Here is a 22,514-nt window from a genome sequence, read left to right as displayed (position 1 = left end):
TTGGCTGTAGTGTGTGGGCTTCTCATTGCAGTGGTTTCTCTTGTGTCAGAGCGTGGGCTCTAGGCATGCAGGCTTTGGTAGTTGTGGCACAGGGTTCAGTAGTTGCAGCTCACGGGCTCTAGAGCACTGGTTCAGTAGTTGTGGCATGCAGGCTTAGTTGTTACCTGGCATGTGGGATCTTCCCAGATCAGGGATTGAACTGGTGTCTCCTGCTTTGACCAGGCAGATTCTTTACCATTGAGCCTCCAGGGAAGCCCCTTGATTTTTGTCTCAACAGGCACCTTTGCTGCTATGTTGCGGAAGGACTGTAGGGAAGCAGTGTGGAAGAAGCAATCCAGGTAGAAGGTTCTTAGTGGTGACTCAGACTCTGTGGTAGCAGTCGAACCTGATGAGCCAACAGGATGGACTTGATATGCAGTGTGAGAGACGGGATAAGGAAGCATGACTCCACAAGTTCTGGCCTAAACGGAAGAATGACTTGCTTTTTATTGAAACGGGGAAGACTGTGAGAACAGGATTATTTTTAATGGGGGAGATGAAAGGAGGGATTATCAGGATCTTAGTTTTAGACATGCTGAGTTTGAAATGGGCTTTGATACTAAATGAAGATCAGACAGAAGTCCAGGAATGGGGACATAGTTTGGAATCACCAACATATAAATAATACAAATATTTATTTATATAAATAAATATAGAAAATATGTATACAAGGTCCAAGACCTGTAAATAATATAAATAATACAGAAAACCTAGAGATAGTGGAGATTACTAAGAGTGACCATAGATATTAAAGAGAATATGTCCAAGGACTAGATGAAAAGGAACGCACACAGAAATAGAAAGTTAGATGTATGCAGAATAAGGATATAGTATTCTGGATGTAAGAAAAAAGAGACTTTAGAGGATGGTCAGCTATGTAATGCTGCTAATATGTCCAATAAGTGAGCTCAAGTGAAGAGTTGACTCATTGGAAAAGACTCTGATGCTGGGAGGGATTGGGGGCAGCAGGAGAAGGGGATGACAGAGGATGAGATGGCTGGATGGCATCACTGACTCGATGGACGTGAGTTTGGGTGAACTCCGGGAGTTGGTGATGGATAGGGAGGCCTGGCGTGCTGCAGTTCATGGGGTCGCAGAGTCAGACACGACTGAGTGACTGAACTGAAGAAGTAACCTCTGATTTAGTCAGGGAGGAGGTCATTGATGACTTTTATAGTATAAAGTAAAAACTCAGTTTTCTACCAATGTAGGGAAAACCCAGTTCTTTCCTACTATGTGTTTCTTCCCTGAGTCTTCTCTGCTACTCACACAAAACATTTCACTTCTGCTCACCAGATGTGTGGCAGGAACCAGGGCCCAAGACCAATATTAGAACAAGAGATGATTCTAGTGTTCTTGTCAGTTAGGAAAGTTCAAGGGTTTTAGGAGCTCTGTGCCAGCAACAGGGACAGAGACCTTTATGTATTTCTATTATCTCACAGACAGGAATAGTTTTAATGGATCAAAGATTGAGAGAAGTCTGATTGGAGGGGTTCAAGTGGCAGATGAGAAATGGGAGAAAAAAATTATGAATAACTCTTTTAAGCAGGTTTGTTGTAAAGGGCAAGAGCAAGATGACATGGCGATGGGCCAGGAGGCAGTGGCCAGCCTGCTGACAGTCACATGCTGTGAGTGTGAGCGTCAGCTGGGTATAGAGTCAAGGACCTCAGATGACCTTGCTTTTGGTAAACATATAGATTTTTGAAATGTTTGTCATTGATGTATTGTGCTAACAAGAGAAAGATCAAGCCAGTCTCAATGTACAAATATTCTTTCCTTTTTCACTTCTGACTTTACTCCAGTAGTTTCCTCTAGATTTTTCTTTGGAAGCTAGTTTTTATGAGTCATGTACATTTTAATTAGTTGTTTATATGCCTGCCTCCCATTCTAGCCTGACTTTCTTGAGAAGAACCATGTTTTATTTTTCTTTACATATCCATTTCTGGCACATTGCAGTTACTCTGTAAATGCTTCCTGACTGGTAAGCTCCATGTTGGCATGTGATGTGTTTGAATGGAAAGGTCAGTGTCTTCCTAAAGCCTGCTGTTCATTTTTGAATGGAAATTCCACTTGGTTGTTTTGTTTTCTATAGAGTTCCTATGGAGAAGGCAGGGTGAGGACGGGTTCTCTGCAGCTCAGCAGCACATCTGCTGGGAATTCATCTTTGAAAAGGACAAAGCGAAAAGCACCTTCCCCGCCCTCGAAAACAGTCCTGCTGCAAAGCGATGAGAACAGTCATGTGACTGGTAATGTTAATTTTCCCATTAACATTAATTTGTGCTGTATTTTCTTTAGACAACAGATATGATATGTTATAAATCATGTCTTTTTATTAAATAATAATAGTTCTTAAACTTAACTTTTAATTAATTGATTTTAATAGTAATACTTAGATAGTCCCTGATTATTCTCACCACCTTTGAAAAATCTGCAACCTAACAAAGTATAAAGCTGTATAGCTCCATGATCCTAAAATGAGCATATTATAATTTATGAGTCTATTAAGAAGATATTATCTTTCCAGGACTGACTACATGTAGGATTGGGAATCTAACCAGATTTAGTTGTATCAGAGCTAGACAAGTAAAGTGGTTTCTAACGAGGTTAGGGCTATCTCTTTCTGAATTATATAAACGTCACTAAGTTAAGCTAGTAAGGAATCGTTTCATTGGTGAACATGACCTGCCTGCTTATAGGTTATGTCTCTTCTGTCCTCTAGCCACGCAGTCAGTACCTGCAGTTCCTACCGACAGTGGTGTAGAAGTGAGCTCTTCTGAGGGCCTGTCCAGCCCAGGTATGACACCTCTATTCCTCATCTTGTAACCACTGAGAAAGAACTTCCAGTGAGTTGGGGAATGAAGTTAGAAGCTACTTGTAATCTCTGTACATGAAGGAGATACAGATACTTTGACTCCATTTCCCACCAGGGAGGGGCTTCCCTGGTAGCTCAGTTGATAGAGTCTGCCCGCAGTGCGCAAGATATGGGTTCAATCTCTAGTCGGGAAGATCAGAGAAGGAAATGGCAACTCATTCCAGTATCCTTACCTGGAAAATTCCATGGACAGAGGAGCCTGGTGGCTATAGTCCATGGGGTCACAGAGAATTGGATATGACTGAGTGGCTAACACCCACATTATACAGTATGAAATGAAAAATATTCCCCTCCTAAGCTCAGAGCATGAAATACAGCAATCAGAATTTTAATTCTGTGATGGTGACAAATATAATTTCTTCCAAAATGCTTTTCGGTCTCTGTTTGCTTAATTCTATTTTCTAAGTGCCATCACCACAGATTTTACTTCTTTGGCAGAAGCCTCCCTCGGCCCTGGGAATGAACAGTGCGCTGTGTCCCAGCTGCCCGCCGAAGCCCCTGTCTCGGGGTGCCCTGGAACGCCTGAGGCTGCTGCCACATCTCTGCCCTGTAAGTTACCTGGCTTTTCCTCAGTGGCTAAAAATGAAAGTGAAAATAATTCATGTAACAACCACAATAGTGTCGGATACAGTGAGCATTTTTCTGAATAAATGAATTTTTTTTTAAAGTTCACAAGAATAGCTTTAATCTAATACAATTCTGTTTTAGCAAAGGGTAGTGTTTGTCAAACAATTTTGCCCTTTTGACTATTTCCAGGAAAAATATACAAGATGTCCCAAAAGGCTTAGTGAAATTTTAAGCTTTAATAACATAAGATGCCACAAACTATGTTTATTTGAATTTCTTTTACACAATTGAATTTTGTGAATTTTAAATATTTTAAATTTTATTTTTGTTTCAATTTTGTAACCTTTAGAAGGATTGAAAAAATTATGATAAATATATTCAAATTATAGAAGTAAAAGAAATTTCAATAATTACACTTTCAAATGATATTTTTGTAAATTTTTTTTTTAAACACACTTTGGGAGTTGTTGTATCTTCAAACTACACCAAAGGTTTGGATATTCTGTTCTTTGAAAGTGAATTGTCTTCCCTTAGAATGTATGAAGCTGAAATATGATAGTTGCGATATAACATCTGTGAAAAGTATTCATTGTTCACAGCCCCCACCTCATTTTGTTATAATCGTTGTTATTGTTGTAGTTCTAAAATTTGGTCATTTGACCATAGTATCAGTAAACAAACTTGATTTAATATTTTTTAAAGCTTGGGAAAATCTGTACTAATCAAATAACAAAGTGTGAAAGTGCTCTTGGATGATTAGAATTTTTTTTAAAAGAATCACAGCCTTTTCTAAGACTTTTAATGACAGGAATGAATTTATTTAAGAAAGCCTACATAATGCTTGGGCTTCCCAAGTAGCACAACGGTGAATCTGCCTGCCAGTGTAGGAGATGCAGGGTTCAATCCCTGGGTTGGGAAGATCTCCTGGAGTAGCAAATGGCAACTCACTCCAGTATTCTTGCCTGGTGAATTCTATGGACAGAGGAGCCTGGTGGGCTACAGTTCATGGGCTCACAAAAAGTCAGACACAACTGAGCATGCACACATATAATGCTTATAACTACTAAGTATAAGTAGCTCAGACGGTAAAGCATCTGCCTACAATGCAGGAGACCTGGGTTCCATCCCTGGGTTGGGAAGATCCCCTGGAGAAGGAAATGGCAACCCACTCCAGTATTCTTGCCTGGAAAATCCCATGGACTGAGGAGCCTGGTAGGCTACAGTCCATGGGGTAGCAAAGAGTTGGACACGACTGAACGACTTCACTTCATAAAACCCCAGAAAAATAATTTGAAAAGACTTTTGAAACATGTGACTCATTCTTCATACTTTAGGACCAGTTTCTCAGTGGAGGACCTCATGCTTAAAATTGTGTATCTATATAAAATACTTGTGATTGTGAAGAGAGAAATAGGGAGAAAGATCAATAATTTGCTAAATGTTACCTCGGTTGATTTCAAAAGAGCTTAGCATATATCAAGGAGCCATCTATAAAACAACTTGCATCTAAACCGTAATGGCCACTAAGTTTTCCTGGATACATTTTTTAAATTATGTAAATATGCTCTTACTATATAAATGTCATATCTATATAGTTACTTTAAAGGCAGAATATTGTACATTGGCATCAAAATAACTATTTCATGTCACAATAAAGACTTGGATGTATAAGTATGGGCACATATTTATATATATAAGTTTACTTAGAGTCAAATTATTTTTTCTTAGTAATCTACTTTTCAATTTATAACAAAAATGTTGTTAAAATTCCCCATATTTATTAAAAATCACAAATGGCATACTACTGTCTATATGCTTAAAGACAAATACATTTTAAGTATTTCAAATATTCTTCAAATATATTAAACTTTTTGTTAAATTTTGTAGATGTGCAGATCACTACAATTCAATGCTATACTACTTTTTTTCCCTCCCTCAATTGGGGCAAAATTAAACTTTGTTCAGCTGCTATTGTGTGGGTGGAGGTACTGAATTATATTCAAATAAGCAGAGATCCAAAACTTCATTCTTTGGTTTAAATATACTTTCAGAACTAGTGTGGACACTAACCACTTAGGATGGCTCCTTGTCTTTTACCCTGTTGGCCATTTGTTGTTAGAAATAATAATAAAACCATTTTATTCAACAAAATATTAACCACAGCTATTGAAAAGAATCATACACACACATACATATTGATATGGGACAACCTTTAAGATACAGTTGAGTGGAGAAACAAAAGTTGAAAACATCAGATACATGATGGTTCCATTTATATTAAATAAACCAACAAGAAAGAGAAGGAAATATATGTGTATCTGCTTAAAAGGTATATGCTCATTATACTTTGATAATATAGAGAAAAGATTTAATGGAAGTTGCCTCTGAGAATCAAACTCAATAGGAATTAAAATCAATTTTCACAGCATAATGCTTATTCTATTATCTTAAAAATTATATTAAGCATCTAAGTAAGTGGCTTTTAACTTTGGTTACACACTAGAATCACCCAAAGAATCTTAAAAATTCTTGGTCCTGTCCTTTAGAGATTCCAATTTAACAGATGTACAGTAGAGGTGAGCATCAGTGTTTTTAAAGGATGCTCAGACAATTCTCAATCACAGTACTCATAACTACTGAGTCACACTTTATAATTACACTTATAGACTAAAAATTTGTGTTCTTTTTGTTTACATTTAATGCTATTGGATCAAGGTAAAAGTCATTTAAATTGAAAGACACATTCTTAAATGAAATATATAACTTGAAGTTTATAAGCTTAAGTAACCATTTTTTCTACCACAAAGAAAACCTAGAGCGATAGCATATTTTTAGAAATGCATGTCTGAGATAATCTGATTATACATTAACATAATTATTCACCATTAGACAAGTATTTTACTATTAGCTTTGAATCAGAATTTAAAAGAGTCCAGCTAATTATTATTTTAAAAATTCCTTCCTTGCCAGAATTGCATTGGATAAATGAGACAAATTATTATTTAGGATTATATCTTCATTTCTTTGTAGCTGGAATAAGCTCTGATTATAGCCTTGAAGAGATAGATGAAAAGGAAGAACTGAGTGAAATGCCTAAAGATGAGGCTGAAAATACTTCTCTGAAGTCACAAGACATTCCTACTGTATCTACTGATATAATAAATACACTGAAAAATGATCCTCACTCAGGCCCTGGCAGTGCTACTGGAGAGTCCTCACAAAACTCCAAAGAAGAAAAACAAGGAACTAGAAACACAGATGAACAGTAAGTAGTCCATACGCCAGAAGTGGTGGCGGTGCTTTGTTTAACTGATAGTAGTCTTCTGAAATACAGAAACGATATTTTAAACACAAGTGAAGTCATTTCTTTAGTTTATACTTTATCCCTTTTACCATCATTAAAAAAACTTTATTCATAGAGTATCTATTTACATGTGATTGGTTTTAAATAAAATCAAATCCAATGGTTTTGGTGTCCCTGTGCCAGATAAACCACAACATGTACTTATTTTGTATGAGTATGATTAGCATTTTTGTTTCTGTTGTGTTTGTTTTGCCTGTTACCTATTTGGCCAAAATGAAATATATAATCTCAATTTGCAACAATACTCCTAAAGAACTTTTACTGACTGGTTTATAAAACAATTCTGCATATTAGAATATGATGTTAAGCCACTAATCATTTTTACAGTCAATTTTGTGAAGCAGAGAATGCACTTTCCCCTTGGTTCTAGAAATAGAAAGTCATAATAAAGTACACTTACATTCTGTTAGAAATACCACACTATGAATAAAGATGAAATCAAGAACGTAAAATAAACCATTTTATCAAAGTTTTACTATAATTTGCATGAGATTGTCTCCAAATTAAACTCCTCTATCATTAAAAAAAAAAAACACCCAGTGAAGTTAATTCACATTCTGACTTGTCACAAGGTGACCTTGCCAGATGTAAGGGAAATGTCTATGAAAGTAAATTTCATTTAGCTCCTTTTTCTTTAAAAGATAATAATTGATAATAAGAAAAGATACTCTCTTGGGGAAACTGTCCATCCTACCAAGCTTCTAATATCTTGCTTTGTTACAGGGCCACATATGAAAGCTAATGTTTTATAGCACCATTTCCTCTTAGCTTTATTTTTTCTTTGCTATTAAATTTCCAGTATTTGGCAGAAAAAGATGATTGTTCCAGTCTGTCTTTGGAAATTATTGCCTGTTTTATTGTTGTGTGAGTGTGTGTTTGAATAGTATCATATATAATATACAATATCATTTTTACAGAAGGCTACACATTATGGTATGTAATTTAAGCGACAAAGAGACGGTAGTTGACAGTGTAAGAAACCTGAAGTCACTGGACCCAAACCAAGAGAAAGGTGAGTTCCATAAGCACTAATAACTAACACTTTCATAGCACATACTGTATGCCAAGGACCTTTCTTAAACACTTTATATTAGCTCATTTAATCTTGTATACTAACTCATTAATGGGTATTGTTACTTTAGTCCCATTTTACAGATGATTGATCCACAAAGATATTACATAACTCACCTGAGGTCCCACAGTAAATGGTAGACCTCAGATTTGAACTCAGGCAGTATGTGTTCAATATGTATTGATTCCAAAATTTGCTTCTCACTACCATGTCTTGTGATGTTGTTGTTGTTAAATCTTAGAGGTTATCTAACTTAGCTCTGAATCTTACCAATGTATACTCTATGCATACTTATGATCTACTTCTTTTTCCTTCTACTGACTCCCTAACTCAAGCCTGTTTTATTTCATAGTCAAGTTGATATACCTTGGGTAAAACTTGTCTGCCTGATATTTCAGGCTCAAGCCATCTAATCATGTAATAGTTTACCAGTATTTCCTACTCCTCCCCCCATACCTCCAAATCAAGATAGTTTATTCTTTCTCATGGCATATATATTTCACTCAGTTCTATCATTAGAACTATGGTTATTTTATTATTATCTTTGTCTGGAAAATAATCTTCACCCATTCAACTATTATCCAAATCCTGCCACTTCACTTATTCTGTTGCTTGACTGCCGGAAGCCATGTAGTTCTGTGTCTCGACTACTTGACTAGATTGGACAGTCTTCGATCAGAGAAATTATATCTGATACTTTGTTTGAATTTCTTATGGAACCTAGCAGAATACTGAGATAACAGTTAAAATATATAGTTAGGATTGAATTTCAGAAAAAAAAAACTATACAAATCAGAATTGCAGTGAATACACAATGGTATTTTAAGGGGATATGAAGGAAATGGCTTATTCTCAAATCCAATCTATTATGTTAGTACATAAAACTAGGTTAAGATCCATAGAAAACATAGAGAGAGATATATGCTGCTGCTGCTAAGTCACGTCAGTTGTGTCCGACTCTGCGACCCCATAGACGGCAGCCCATGAGGCTCCCATCCCTGGGATTCTCCAGGCAAGAACACTGGAGTGGGTTGCCATCTCCTTCTCCAATGCATGAAAGTGAAAAGTGAAAGTGAAGTCGCTCAGTCATGTCTGACTCTTCGCGACCCCATGGGCTATAGCCTACCAGGCTCCTCTGTCCATGGGATTTCCCAGGCAAGAGTACTGGAGTGGGTTGCCATTGCCTTCTCTGGAGATACATAGATACATATATAAATTCAATAGGTATTGGATTATCCCAATGTCACAAACAAGATAGACAGCTGTATATAGATATGACACTTTATACATGTGGTATGTGTTGGTTAATTTGAATATGAATGTCTTTGATTCATTGTCCTTATGGTCAATAACCTCCTGAGATACAAGTGTACAACTTATATACTTGTATATAATTTCCCCATTTTTTCTTCTTGATGCAGCTTTTTAACAACATATATTATGATGGCAATAGCATTTCTATTGAGATGTGATTTAAAAGCTGCTTACTGTTTAAAATCATAGTAAAATTAAATCATTTTTGCAAAGATCTGGGTATCATATTAGTATTAGGGTCCCAAGCACATTTCTGTAATATACTTATTTTGATTTGCACTTGATTTACAATGACCACTATCAACTCTGGGTGGTTTTTAAAATAATTTGTTATCCTTAGAACTAATTTTATTCTGCTTTTCTCCTTTTTTCTTTAAACCTAAACTGTGCACTTATCTAAATGATCCTTTCATCAGGTGGTTGATGTTCGTGTCAGTTTTGAGTAGGGGAAAGTGTAGTATAGTACAAAATATACCTTCTCCCTCTACTGGCCATTTCTGAAAAATAGCCTGTCTATTCACTGACATCTTGTTTGCATTATCAGCAGATATGTAGCAGGAAAAGCTAATGAATTCAGTAGTGTTTGTAGGCCTGGCAATCACTGAAATTTTTGAAATTTTGGTGAGAAATTCAGTAGATAATGGTAAAGTAATTATAACCCACAGAAAATGTGAAGAAGTTCTAAAACCAATAAATTAGGATTTATTATAGGGAATTTCATTTTAAAAATATATTTTTATAATTATTTACCTTTTTTTAGAAAGTGTTTCCATTCTGTAACTGGGATATATCTATATTCAGTGGAAAATGAGAAATAAGCAAGAGAAAAGGAAATACATTTAGGCTCCTTTTTTTCTTTTCATTTTTCACAGAGGATCCATTTTATAGTTTAGACAGTGAACTTTATCTTACAGGTGAAAGTGAGTGATTATAAAACTATAGAGAAATACTTGACATTCGTTCACAATTTGATTTCCAAGGCCCACACTTCACTTGTGCTGTGCAAACTGTCATATCTGAAAGGAGAGGCCACCAAGGATTTTGAAGAAGAGGGCTAGCTGGTTATTCGGAAGAAATGATTCTTCATGGTACTTGACTAGAGGACGACAGTATATATGAATCACTTGGCTCAGTCATAAGCCTCTGTTTCCTTCCAGAAGCCTCATTCCAACTCTTTGCCATCATGTTGTTGGCTGGCAACTGTTGCTTTGTTAACCTAGACACTGGCAAAAGATTTTTGTTTTCAGGAGGTCTGAATTAAAATTCAGAGGAAAAGTAGTGTTGGGAGAGGAAAGTTTGTTTTCTCTACCTGGATTCTAACATGAGAAAAATAAAGTTATCTTTTCTCACAGAGAAGAAAATAAAAACCCACATGGTTGTTTTTAATGTAGTTGAAACCACCCCATATTGTGACTGAAAACAAAATCCTCTAAAATGATTTAGCAAGGACACCTAATTAGTCAGACAATAACTTAGGTTGTTTTTATTTCAGCTCTTAAAGGTAAGGTTTTGTGGTCTGTCATAAATAAAACTGATAACATTAAAAGGGAAACAATCCTAACAAATGCTAAATGAAATATAAGTATACTAGGGATTATAGAAAAGACAGAATCAAAATGGAAAAAAACAGAACAAAAACATTTTTTAAAATCTGTCAGTATCATTTTGTCATTCTTAACAAAGACTGAAATATCATCTTAAAATCATAGCTATCTTCTATGAGTACTTGTTTTGGGCAATATGGTATCCTAATAAGCATGTTACTGTTACATAAGTGATATATAATACATAGTTTTGTTTTTGACATCTGAGGCTCAAACGGGGTGAGTAAAATGATGTGGTCCATACAGATTGTAATTAGTCAAGCTGGATACCTGACTCAGGTCTCTATGATCCCAAAGTCCATGCCACTTTCTCTGTATGCCATTACCTGTATAATTACCGTATAATTGGTGTGCTGAATATTTATCTGTAGAATTCAAACCAACCTGTTCACTTTGGGGGAGGGTAGGTACTGAAAACTTGCACTTTTCTATTTTTTTCATATACTTTATATTTTTTCTCTCAGCAGATCAACATGAAGTAATTGTCATTCCAACAAACACAGAAAATAATATGAAAAATGGAGTAAGGAGAACAGGAATCAATGTAGCAGGTGTTGCCAAAAATAACAACGTGGACATAGAAGTTGACAGACTATCAAATTATCAGGCATATAAAACTGATACTGCTGGACGTTACAAAGAAAATCATCTTGCTGTTTCATCAGCACCAGATCAAAACCTGATTCAACCCAGTGCAGAAAAGACAAAAATGCAAGATGCAGCAATTCAGACAATCCCTTCCTGTGGCAGTTTTGATGGGGATCAGCAAGATCATAATTTGTCTGACGTCAAAGTTGATGAAAGTGTGCAAACTTCAAACAACAAATCAACTCAACACTTATCTTTAAGCCCACAAGATTCTATAGATATCTCAGGAAAATTCAGGAGTAAGGGCCCCCTTGTTGTACATACAGAAGAGCAACTCGCCCTAAAAGATCCAACTTGTGCACATGGTAATGACAATCTTTTGCCTACTGTAGACGGAACTGATAAAAATCCAACAGCTTCTTATGTAAAGAATTATCCATTTTACAGACAAGATTATAATCCCAAGCCAAAACCTTCAAATGAAATTACAAGAGAGTACATACCCAAAATTGGGATGACTACTTATAAAATAGTGCCTCCTCGCTCCCTAGAAATATCAAAAGATTGGGAATCGGAAACCATAGGGTATAAAAATGATCGGGAGATACATACTTTAGGGAAAAAGGACACTTATGAGAATGTGAAAGAAACTACAATCCAAACAGAAGATCTCGTCATTTCTCAAAGCCCAAAGGAGTCACAAGCAGACCTGAAATCAAAGCCTACCCTGAGAACAGAGCATCAGATGCAAAGTGAGGAGAGCTTTACCCGCAGCAGAATGGTGAATCCTCTGAAACCTCCCAGAATGACGAGTGACACTGGCACAGCTCCTTTTGCGCCAAAATTGGAAGATATAAACAATATTTTGGAGTCAAAATTTAAATCGCGGGTTTCTAATCCCCACTCCAAACCAAGTGCTTTTTTCTTGCAGATGCAAAAAAGAGTTTCAGATCACTATGTGTCATCTGCAGCCGCCAAGAGTGTTCAAGCTGCCTCTAATCCTACTCCAAAGGAATTAAAGAAAGAGGTGGAAAGAGATACAATACCTCCTCCAGAGCCAGCTCTTTCTCCCTTAAGTAAAACTATTCAATCTCTTCCACAGCCACACGTTCAAAACACTGATGATGACAGCAATCAGAAGCCTACTGAAACCTCTTCTCCTGTGGCCTCTCCGCCGCCGCCTCCACCTCCCCCTCCTCCCGTGGCCTCGCCCCTTTCCCCTCCCGCTGTGGCCTTCCCCCTTCCCCCTCCCCCCGTGGCCTCTCCCCTTACCCCTCCCCCCATGGCCTCGCCCCTTCCCCCTCCTCCCTTGGCCTTCCCCCTTCCCCCTCCCCCCGTGGCCTCTCCCCTTACCCCTCCCCCCATGGCCTCGCCCCTTCCCCCTCCTCCCGTGGCCTTCCCCTTTCCCCCTCCCCCTGTGGCCTCGCCCCTTCCCCCTCCTCCCGTGGCCGCCTCCCTTCCCCCTCCTCCCGTGGCCTCCAAACCTGTTCCTCTGCCCAAGAGTCAATTAGCAACACTGAATCTGAAAACTCTGAAAACTTTTGGTGCCCCACGACCATACTCCAGCTCTGCTCCTTCACCGTTTGCCCTCGCTGTGGTGAAACGGTCACAGTCTTTCAGCAAAAGCCCTACAGAGTCATGCAGTGAGGAGGTCAAGGGTGCCTCTGCCAGAACTCCAACTGATGCAGACAAAGGGAAGATTCCTTCTGTCAGTACTTTTGGGAACATGCCACAACTAGGTGTGAGTGATAAGGTAAATGTAATCTTTTATAAAATGGGGGATTCTTATACAACATGACTTAAATGGGTTTAACAAGCGTGTGTTACTTAATTCATAATCTGCAATCAAGATGCTGTAGGGGAAGAAAACGAGTAGTAATACATAGAATCTGATTATTTACTCTCAGTCATTATAATTCATATAATTTAATCAAATATTACTATAAGGTCATTATATAATCACCTCAGTAGCAAATATTTAAAGTTTCTTTGCTCATACATTTGTATACTGTACTATAGTTCTGACTAGTTTTCTGTGTTTTGCTTATCTCAGTTTGTTGAAAACTCCTGGATGTTCTGGTTTACTTTATTTTCTTCTCCAATTCTCCATAATAGCAAAATAAATTGTTTTAATTATATAAAAACATAAGCAGCATCAAAGACTAGATAAAATAAACAACATAGCTCTGCACTGTCATATACACTCAACCTGAGCTTACTAAATATTGTTATATATAATTTAAATTAAAATCAGAGTTTAAATATATAATTTTCTTTTTTAATATAAATTTATTTGTTTTAATTGGAGGCAAATTACTTTACAATATTGTATTGGTTTTGCCATACATCAACATGAATCCGCCAAGGGTGTACATGTGTTCCCCATCCTGAATCCCCCTCCCACCTCCCTCCCCGTACCATCCCTCTGGGTCATCTCAGTGCACCAGCCCCAAGCATCCTGTATCCTGCATCGAACCTGGACTGGTGATTCATTTCATATATGATATTATACATGTTTCAATGCCATTCTCCCAAATCATCCCACCCTCTCCCACAGAGTCCAAAAGACTGTTCTGTTCTATACATCTGTGTCTCTTTTGCTGTCTTGCATACAGGGTTATCTTTACCATCTTTCTAAATTCCATATATATGCATTAGTATACTGTATTGCTGTTTTTCTTTTTGGCTTACTTCACTCTGTATAATAGGCTCCAGTTTCATCAACCTCATTAGAACTGATTCAAATGTATTCTTTTTAATGGCTGAGTAATATTCCATTGTGTATATGTACCACAGCTTTCTTACCCATTCATCTGCTGATAGACATCTAGGTTGCTTCCATGTCCTGGCTATTATAAACAGTGCTGCGATGAACATTGGGGTACATGTGTCTCTTTCAATTCTGGTTTCCTTGGTGTGTATGCCCTGCAGTGGGATTGCTGGGTCGTATGGCAGTTCTATTTCCAGTTTTTTAAGGAATCTCCACACTGTTCTCCATAGTGGCTGTACTAGTTTGCATTCCCACCAACAGTGTAAGAGGGTTCCCTTTTCTCTACCACCCTCTCCAGCATGTATTGCTTGTAGACTTTTGGATAGCAACCATTCTGACTGGCGTGAAAGAGTACCTCATTGTGGTTTTGATTTGCATTTCTCTGATAATGAGTGATATTGAGCATCTTTTCATGTGTTTGTTAGCCATCTGTATGTCTTCTTTGTAGAAATGTCTGTTGGCCCATTTTTTGATTGGGTCATTTATTTTTCTGGAATTGAGCTGCAGGAGTTGCTTGTATATTTTTGAGATTAATACTTTGTCAGTTGTTTCATTTGCTATTATTTTCTCCCATTCTGAAGGCTGTCTTTTCACCTTGCTTATAGTTTCCTTTGTTGTGCAGAAGCTTTTAATTAGGTCCCATTTGTTTATTTTTGCTTTTATTTCCAATATTCTGGGAGGTGGGTCATAGAGGATCCTGCTGTAATTTATGTCGGAGAGTGTTTTGCCTATGTTCTCCTCTAGGAGTTTCATAGTTTCTGGTCTTACCTTTAGATCTTTAATCCATTTTGAGTTTATTTTTGTGTATAGTGTTATAAAGTGTTCTAGTTTCATTCTTTTATAAGTGGTTGACCAGTTTTTCTAGCATCACTTGTTAAAGAGATTGTCTTTAATCCATTGTATATTCTTGCCTCCTTTGTCAAAGATAAGGTGTTCATAGGTGCATGGAATTTATCTCTGGGCTTTCTATTTTGTTCCATTGATCTGTATTCCTGTCTTTGTGCCAGTACCATTCTGTCTTGATGACTGTGGCTTTGTAGTAGAGCCTGAAGTCAGGCAGGTTGATTCCTCCAGTTCCATTCTTCTTTCTCAAGACTGCTTTGGCTATTCGAGGTTTTTTGTATTTCCATACAAATTGTGAAATTATTTGTTCTAGCTCTGTGAAAAATACTGTTTCCCATTTTGTTAATTCAGTGTCAACTTTCCAGTTATATGTTTACCAAAATATCAATTAACCACCATCTAACCTTCAGTTCAGTTCAGTTCAGTCGCTCAGTTGTGTCCGACTCTCTGTGACTCCATGAACTGCAGCACGCCAGGCCTCCCTGTCCATCACCAACTCCCAGAGTTCACTCAAACTCATATCCATCAAGTCAGTGATGCCATCCAGCCATCTCATCCTCTGTCGTCCCCTTTTCCTCCTGCCCCCAATCCCTCCCAGCATCAGAGTCTTTTTTAATGAGTCAGCTCTTCACATGAGGTGGCCAAAGTACTGGAGTTTCAGCTTTAGCATCATTCCTTCCAAAGAACACCCAGGACTGATCTCCTTTAGAATGGACTGGTTGGATCTCCTTGCAGTCCAAGGGACTCTCAAGAGTCTTTTCCAACACCGCAGTTCAAAAGCATCAATTGTTCCGCGCTCAGCTTTCTTTACAGTCCAACTCTGACATCCATACGTGACCACTGGAAAAACCATAGCCCTGACTAGGTGGACCTTTGTTGGCAAAGTAATGTCTCTGCTTTTGAATATGCTATCTAGGTTGGTCATTAAGTTTCCTTCCAAGGGGTAAGCGTCTTTTAATTTCATTGCTGCAATCACCATCTGCAGTGATTTTGGAGCCTAAAAAAAATAAAGTCTGACACTGTTTCCACTGTTTCCCCATCTATTTCCCATGAAGTGATGGGACCGGATGCCATGATCTTCGTTTTCTGAATGTTGAGGTTTAAGCCAACTTTTTCACTCTCCACTTTCACTTTCATCAAGAGGCTTTTTAGTTCCTCTTCACTTTCTGCCATAAGGGTGGTGTTATCTGCATATCTGACCTTAGTGATGTACAAAAAGGAGAATTTGTTGACTTCATGTTGGATCAACTAAATGATATAATTTGCTAGATTCAAGTAGTATAGTTAGAGGATGCAATTCACAGTATGAATTATGATAATCCCCATGCAATTAAAAAAATACATTATGTACTTTTTATGATAGTGTTTAAAGAATACTTTCATATTTGTATGACAGTTCCAGAAGTATCTTATGCTATTTTTTCAAACACTCCCAGAGTAACAGAACATTAACCATGTTGCCAAGTAAAGATTTTTCCATAATTTAAAGCAATATTTACCTTGAAAAATATTCCTTTATAGTTTGCATTTTTGTTTATTACTTTGATATATCAGGAAGAGATATATGATATAGAGATTAATTCTTTACTTGGGAGCAAAGCCTGTGTTTTTTTCTTAGAATGGAATACCACTTCTAAACAACAGAAGCTTGATTTAGATAATACAGTTTTTGAGCTATTGCCTGAGTTCTGTTTAACTCATCTTTTATAAAGATATTTATTTGGCAGTTTGAAAAAGACATTTTTAAGATTGTTTGAATATAGTTGCCAATGAAATCAGTTACTAAATATGCCTTTCTAAGAAGTTTAATTAAAATTTTGATTCTTAAATTTCTAATATTTATTTTCAGTCTCATGGGAAAAATAAAACATGGGCATCACTTCGTCCCAGTGACTTCTAGAAAGACAAAATAAGCTGTTACATAGTCATTAATACTCCTTTATTAGAAGATGCACTAGGTTCAACCAGTATGAAATTGCCAATATTTGTCCATTTGTACCATCAAAAATAATTTCATAATACTAATATATTGGAACTATGAAAATGGGTTTGTTTTTGTTTTTTTAAGTCTGGATTTTTATTATTACTTTGTCTCTTCTAACTGACTCTATTGGAGAAATCAGCATTATTTCATTTACTCAAGGACAGTAAAATTACCACGGCACTGTGAAACAAAGAGACATATCACTTTTCTTCCTTAGCCTCCTGAGTTCAAAATGAGGGAAAGTAAGGCCCTTATCTTACAGCTGAGCCTGACATCAGAGATAACTCAGAGGATGAGGAAATAGTGTAAAGCACCAGTGTAGCAAATGGGGGTTCTTAAAGAGCTATTGATGATGAAAGTGTTTTGAACACTGGCCCATTCTTCACCTGGTATTCATATAACTTTCACATTTATTTTTATAGGAAAATAATTCTGCACATAATGAACAGAATCCTCAAATACCATCTCCAACTGACTGCCCGTCGTTCACCCTTAAGAGACAAAGTTCTTCGACATTCCAAAGCTCTGACCCAGAACAGATCCGACAGAGTTTGCTGACTGCAATTCGTTCTGGAGAGGCTGCTGCCAAATTGAAAAGGGTAAGTTTTCTTTATCAGATGGGTGACATCGGGTTTATTTTCAACACTGTCAAACTAATACTTAGGGGAAATTGTTTTCTGGCTTTTAAATCTGAATAGGGAAGATGCCAGAAGTTCCCCTTTTATAAGTCAAGGGTCATTTTTGAAGTATAAGCTCTGGACTCTCTCAGTGTTACACATCCTTAAAACTACGTCAGGTCTGTTTTCCAAAACATGAGCCAGGTGCAGAAAGCAAGTTTTGCTCATTATTATATAACTATATATAGAAAGTGCCCCGGACTCTTATTTTAAGAAACTGTGTTAGCACAGCAAGAAAGAGTCTTTTAGAAAGAAAGTCCCTCCTTTATTCCAGAAAAGCTGCGATATTGTAAGAGCCTGCGTTTTCAGTCCTGGCTCCTATAGTAATCAGTTACTACCGTACTGATTGGCTGGTTAAGCGGGGAGGAGTTTTATAGGCTAAACTAAAAAAATGTAGGGAATTTAGATGAGACTTAATGCAGAAATTCAAGTTTTAATAATGCACTGCCAGAGTCTAGCTTCTACTGATATGTGAGAGAGCAAGGTGACGCACTCTGTTCTCGGGTAAACCCCAGAAAGCATCACAGGGAGTTATTACAGATACGTTTCCTCTCTCACCCTTATCCTCTGAAACAGGATGTAGTGAAGCCTTAAGCCTGGCATCATGACTTGGACTTCCCAGAGGCTGCAGTCTCCCCTAAATGTCTTTCTTGTTCGCCTTAGTCATCTTGGTTGCAAGTTCCTCAACACCAAGACAAGAAAAGTACTCATTATTTCACTGACTCCCTAGGCATTTCATTTTGTGAATTGCTTTTCTAATCATTTTAGAAGCTATTTAGAGAAAAGTAAGAGACTTGTTGAGCAAATCACTGAACTCAACAAAAATGAAATTTGCGAAGGAACAGGAATGCTGCAAAGATAGAAAAAGGGGAAGGCATTTCGTGAGGGTCAGTCAGCTTGCTAGTGGGTTTCAGTGGAGCCCTGAGTGACGGCCATTTGCCCAGAGGACTTAGCATTCCCATCTGGGCACATATGGTGAAAAGGCAAAATATTGTGTGCTATTAGGAGTGGAGGAAACACAAAGGAATAATTCAGGGGGGTAGGTCTGAATTTCGTAGATTATTTGTAGAATTTGAGTTTAGTCCCAGGCAGCAAACAACAGCAGCGAAAAAGGAATATTGAAATTGGTATTTCACAGGTCATGACATTTATACTTTTGGGGGGAAATATGTTCCTGTAAATAAATTGCACATTCTCATTCATGAAAATAATTCTATTTCTAATTCTGTTTCTAATCTTATAAATTAAGGATAGAGTTTCAAACTTCTCAATTCAGTAAATTTGATAAGCATTTTTTAAAAACAGAAAAATACCAAACACTGTACTAGATACTGAGGATACAAAACTGAGTCAAATGAAGCCTCTGCCTTCTGGGTGTTCAGAGCCAGGGATTGAGAACAGCGGTTCCTCACGCTCACAGCAGAATAGAAAATAACTGCAGTATCTTTGTATTAAGTCAGTGGATGTATTATTAATAATCAGTTTCAATGAACTAATTGCAGAAAATAGTGCATTAAGTTGGAAATACCTTTTAGGCCAACAGAATCATACAGGCAGGCAGCTGTATACTTGGTGTGTTATGGGCCCTGATTTGGCAGTCTCTTCACAGATAAAGCTCTCATTGCTTCCAGAACAAGCTGGATGTGAATCAACACAGAAAGCAGGCCCTAAATGATGATCCTATAATTGTATCCTATTTATTACTCATTACTTTAGGTTCTATTGAATCTAAATTTTATCTCTTTCAGTAGGAGGTTATTGATAGCTCTGACTCTCTATAGTGCCAGCTCCTAAATTCTGTTTAATGAAAATCCCTTACATAATCCTTTTTCTTCCTCTAAAAGACACGGGGTCTAGTGGAGTTTATCATATCTATACGCCATGATTAACATCTTCACTTCTAGTTATATATGCTAAAAATGTGTTTCAATGTGCCAAGACTCAAGAATATTGTTTGTAATAGCTCCAAATACATATAACCTTAATGTCCAAAAATGGTAGAATAAATAGTGGTATATTTAAAGCATGGACTATCAAATGGCAATAAATTAGATAAGATATACTAAAGACAACAATGTAGATAGAGACATAAATAAACAGTATGTGTAAAGTTGACGGCATGCAAAACTAAATTATATAGTGATACATGTATAGGTGGCAATTATTCCTAAAAGTTGGGAAATAATTACATAAGTCACAATAGGGTTACTTCCAGAGGGGAAGAAAAAGGGTTGTTAGAGGTTTATTGGAGCAAGACTGGAACACAATTTAAGAGGGAACCAAAAAAATTAGTAATCAGAATAAATATATCTTAATGCAATATTTTTAAATATAAAAATTAATGCAAAAATCCATGATAAAGTCAAAATTTTAAATAAAGACAGGATCAGGAGGGAGCTGGAGGTATTCTTTCTCTTGACCTGGGTGGTGGGCTACCTATATGTCTGTTTTCATTGCGCTGTTCAATGCACGTCTCTGTACATGTATTATATTTCAAAAAATTGCAGAAGGTGGTAGAAACAGACATAAGGCTCTAATTTCTTACGCTTTTTTCCTTTCTTACGCTAATTTCTTTCTTGTGCTTAAGTCCCATATTTCTGTGCTGTTCTGAACATGTCTCTTGGTTTGTTTTAAATTCTAACATTTCTTTTATAGAACAACAGTTATAGTGCCAAACAAAATCTCCAGTGATTTTGACAGTGGGTTTAGACTGTTCATCAGAAAGTTGGCTCTGTGTTTGCCTGTATTTTGGCACCCAAATGTTCACTTTAACTCCAGGTACCAACCTGCCTTATGGCTCTTGTTCATACTTGAGCAATTAACCTTCATTATATACTTGGTTCACATTAGAACAATTATCTAGTTGATAGCTCTAGTGTAAATGTAGTCATGAATTTTCATGTTTCTGAAGGCTTTTTCCTGTACCTTACCCCCATCTCAACCTGCATATAATCATGGTGATTTGTCTTGTCTTCATATAAAGCATTACTACATCCAGCACAGTATTTTATAAAATGCGTTTGAAGTTAAGACATACATATGTGTTTTGTGCTTAGTTGCTCAGTCGTGTTGGATTCTTTGTGACCCTATGAACTGTAGCCTGCCAGACTCCTCTGTCCATGGGATTTCCCATGCAAGAATACAAGAATGGGTTGCCATTTCCTACTCCCAGAAGCTGTACAGCACAGCCAAAAAAAAAAACAAAAAGGACTACACAGAATTTGTGTGAAAGAACCATAGCTTATTTGCTCCTTATTGGTAGACATGTAACTGGATTCTAGTTTTTTACCCTATAAATGATGTTACAATGAGCATCTTTATTTGTAGATATTTAGGCAATGGCACCCCACTCCAGTACTCTTGCCTGGAAAATCCCATGGATGAAGGAGCTTGGTGGGCTGCAGTCCATGGGTCGCTAAGAGTCAGACACGACTGAGCGACTTCACTTCCACTTTTCACTTTCATGCATTGGAGAAGGAAATGGCAACCCACTCCAGTGTTCTTGCCCGGAGAGTCCCAGGGACTGGGGAGCCTGGTGGGCTGCCGTCTATGGGGTCGCACAGAGTCAGACACGACTGAAGCGACTTAGCAGCAGCAGAACCATCTGTATCTTTTCTAAATGCTTAAACCAAATTTTCTTTTACTTTTCAAAGAATGTGAGAACTGCAGTTTTGGCAAGAATTACAAAAATAACCCCTCATACACAGACTTTTCAGACCAAGACAGCATAGCAAAAAGCCATCACCTGTCTGTTGGCTGCATTTGGAAAGTAATCCCACATGAGTACTGAAAAGGATGCAGACAAGTGTTTTTCCTCTGGTGGCAACTTTTTTTCCTTAGCTGTTTTGTTTCAGGTGGATGGTTGTCAACCATTCTACTCTGTCCTGGGTTCCTAAAATAGTCAAGAAAATTGATTAGTTTGGATTACTTATCTTTGTTTAGTAAAAGGCAAGAAATGAAGCACCAGGAAACCAAAGCCAACTAAATTTGCCAATTTTATTTTCCTTTCTACTAACTTACTCTGTTGCTAGGCAGAATCTGGCCTTTTGTACTTCAGTTCTCTGCTTGGGAGAAGAGGATAATGTTTGGTTAGGAAGCTAAGCTAGTCAAATTATAATCAAGAGATAAATAATTTTTCTTAAAATATTGTTATATTTTACATGTAATATTTTAAAATACTATACCTGCTTACTATGTAGAACCCAGGTAATTTTCTTCTACATTCTTATAAATAATGTTGGAATTTCAAGCTATTTAGGAAATTTTGTCTTAGTGTTTTTTATTTACTTACAGCTTGTAAACAGGAAACTTTGTCATAGAATTTTGGAACTTAGGAATGTATTTGCAGTTTTGGCAAAACAGTCACAGGTTTGACATTTTTAGCGCTTCAAATGAAGGCATTTTAAAAACCAAAGCTATTTTTTCCTTATAAATAAGGGGTACCTGGGAGAGAGTAACTTCAAGTTAATATCATCAGTATGAAAATTACAGAATTCATTGCTCTGTGGGATTCACTATGTTTTTCTACATTCTCCAATGTACTTTGAGGGAACCAGAATTAATCTAGCTAAAAATGCGCTTTAACAGCTTGGCCTGCAGTCTGTTTATGCTCTTGTCCTTTGAATTGATTTGGTAATTTTGTAAAGACTAAGATGTGTTAATGGATTATTTAACTTGTTTGTTGTGGAAATAACTAATTTTTAATTTCATGGTAGAATGAACATTTATTCTTGATTATTTGAAATTTATCGAATGACATGAAATGTTAGTATTTACAATTAAGCAGAAATTAAAATGTTGGTAATTGATGAAAATTCAAA

The 22,514-nt window shown here is 37.0% G+C and overlaps 1 protein-coding gene across 9 annotated transcripts in view; it reads left to right on the top strand.

Moving 5' to 3' along the window:
• COBLL1 (cordon-bleu WH2 repeat protein like 1) overlaps positions 1-22,514 on the top strand; it is a 167,780-nt gene that overhangs the window by 143,930 nt on the left and 1,336 nt on the right. For 5 of the 9 annotated variants that reach the window (XM_070357740.1, XM_070357710.1, XM_070357747.1 and 2 more), the window contains 7 exons: positions 2,132-2,285; positions 2,759-2,833; positions 3,350-3,460; positions 6,509-6,743; positions 7,760-7,854; positions 11,297-13,173; positions 17,440-17,616. In XM_070357740.1, the coding sequence (XP_070213841.1) occupies positions 2,132-2,285; positions 2,759-2,833; positions 3,350-3,460; positions 6,509-6,743; positions 7,760-7,854; positions 11,297-13,173; positions 17,440-17,616 (2,724 nt within the window). The remainder of the gene's footprint in view (positions 1-2,131; positions 2,286-2,758; positions 2,834-3,349; positions 3,461-6,508; positions 6,744-7,759; positions 7,855-11,296; positions 13,174-17,439; positions 17,617-22,514) is intronic. The other 4 variants (XM_070357770.1, XM_070357717.1, XM_070357731.1 and 1 more) reach the window with 3 other exon arrangements.

Source organism: Bos mutus, chromosome 2, assembly GCF_027580195.1.
Source record: "Bos mutus isolate GX-2022 chromosome 2, NWIPB_WYAK_1.1, whole genome shotgun sequence".
Classification (NCBI taxonomy): Eukaryota; Metazoa; Chordata; class Mammalia; order Artiodactyla; family Bovidae; genus Bos; species Bos mutus.
The sequence above is the reverse complement of the archived record's forward strand: the minus strand, read 5'-3'. Positions and strand labels throughout refer to the sequence as shown.